At 39.6% G+C, this 1,860-nt stretch overlaps 1 protein-coding gene across 1 annotated transcript; it reads right to left on the bottom strand.

Moving 5' to 3' along the window:
* Positions 1 to 623: 623 nt before the first annotated feature.
* On the bottom strand, positions 624 to 1,860 carry LOC130967550 (cytidine deaminase 1-like). The gene has a single exon (XM_057892454.1). It carries the CDS (start codon positions 1,795 to 1,797, stop codon positions 811 to 813), a length of 987 nt encoding a protein of 328 aa, XP_057748437.1. The 5' UTR covers positions 1,798 to 1,860; the 3' UTR covers positions 624 to 810.

Below are 1,860 nucleotides of genomic sequence, written 5' to 3'. Positions count from 1 at the left end.
AAATTATTAAATAATTTAATATATTTGACTAAATTATTATTTTTAAATAATTATTTGTTTTTTATAAAAGTATTTTTATGCAAAAATAATATTATAAATTATTAAATTATTCAATTAAACATATTGAATAAATATATTAAATCATTAACAATTTAAAATATTATCTGAAAACAATTTAATAAAAGTGACTAGTCATTTTACATTTATATAAAGACAATTTTAAGTAAGCGAATTCTAATATGACTATATTTATTATAGTGATTATAAAATGATAAAATTAAAGTTAATTTTTTTTATATTTTAATAATATTTTTTAGCAACATTTTTAAAAAAAATCATAACGAGTATAGCCAATTAGTCACCACAGCATAGATAATAGATATACTAGAATAACTCTTAAGTAATCACTTAAAAACAATTCTTTTATTTCAATAATTTTAAAATAACGAATAAATACTTTTTATTATAATTAAGTCAAAAATGCAAATCCAACATAATGCATGTAAAGTAAATAATAATAATAATAATAATAATAATAATAATAATAATAATAATAATAATAACAGAGGATCCACGTAAGATTTCCAATTTTCAGTGCATTACCAGAAGAAAACAAATATACATAATAAAAAGAGTTTTCAGTACTGTTTCATTATAATAATATAACAAGAATTTGAACCACAAAAGAAATGGTAATGATTATACACCATCCATTCATGACTCATGGACTCATATCCATGAATGAGCACCATGATCAATCAGAAACCAACAACAATAATCACAATCTGAATCAGAAACCCATGCCAATTGTCAAACATAATTGGAATCGGAACAGCAAAGCAATGCTTGGAAGCTGCACGTGGCTGAAATGGAACGCATCAACAACCTCGCCGTCTCTTCCTGCCTCACCGGAGCACCCTCTTTCTCCACCAGCACTGCCCCCACGATCTCATCATACCCACCACCGCCACCCGCCACAAACGCCACCACTGCCGCCTGTACGGGCCCTAAGCTCGGGTTAAACGCCGCCGATTCCATGTAAGATCCCTTATAAACCTTCCCGCCGCAATCCACCAGAGCCACCCCTGAAGGGGACCCACTGTAAGGTGCATGCGACGCATTCGCAGCCTCCAAAGCCGCAATCTTTAACTTCTCATCATCAACGACCGTACCGTGTCCATTGCAAACAACACCATTATTGGATCTCAAATTCACATCTTCATCATCGCGATCCATTCGGGTTCGGGTTGTGAGCTTCAACCCGTTGTTTCGGGGCTCCAAGAGAAAAGGAGAACCTTCGGGGAAGAGATCGAGGGGACCGAAACGGTGTGGGAGGAAGTCGGAGAGGGGGGTGAATTGGTCATTGTTGTCGGAGATTATGAGGATTTGGATGTTCTCTGAGTCGCGGAGCTCCTGGAGGAACTGGCGGCAGTGGCCACAGGGTGCGGCGGAGACAGCGAAGGAGGTGAGGGAGGTCTCGCCGTTGAGGAGGAGGTTGGTTACGAGGAATTGTTCGGCGTGGACGGAGTGGTGGAGGGGGAGGCCGGGGAATTCGAGATTCACACCGACGTAGATGCGACCGGAGGATCCGAGTCCTACGGCGGCGACCCGGAAATTGGAGATTGGTGGGCGGGCGAGGGTGCGGGTTGAGTCGACGAGGGAGGCCAGTGATTGGGCCGTAGGTTGGGCTTCGATGGGCTCGATTACGAATCCGGGTCGATCCATCTGTTTTAGCATTATGTTTTGTGAAGAAAAGGAAGAGACCACGGAGGGGGAGATACTGAGATGAGTTTCCATTCAATTTATAGGTGAGAGCGAGAGTGTTATGTGTGTGTCCCTTCTGTTTCTGATCTCATCTCT

This window comes from Arachis stenosperma, chromosome 3 (assembly GCF_014773155.1).
Source record: "Arachis stenosperma cultivar V10309 chromosome 3, arast.V10309.gnm1.PFL2, whole genome shotgun sequence".
NCBI lineage: Eukaryota > Viridiplantae > Streptophyta > Magnoliopsida > Fabales > Fabaceae > Arachis > Arachis stenosperma.
This window is presented reverse-complemented; position numbering and strand designations above follow the sequence as displayed.

Coding starts and splice junctions, on each gene's coding strand:
- LOC130967550 (XM_057892454.1), bottom strand. CDS start 1,797: ATGGAAACTCATCTCAGTATCTCCCCCTCCGTGGTCTCTTCCTTTTCT.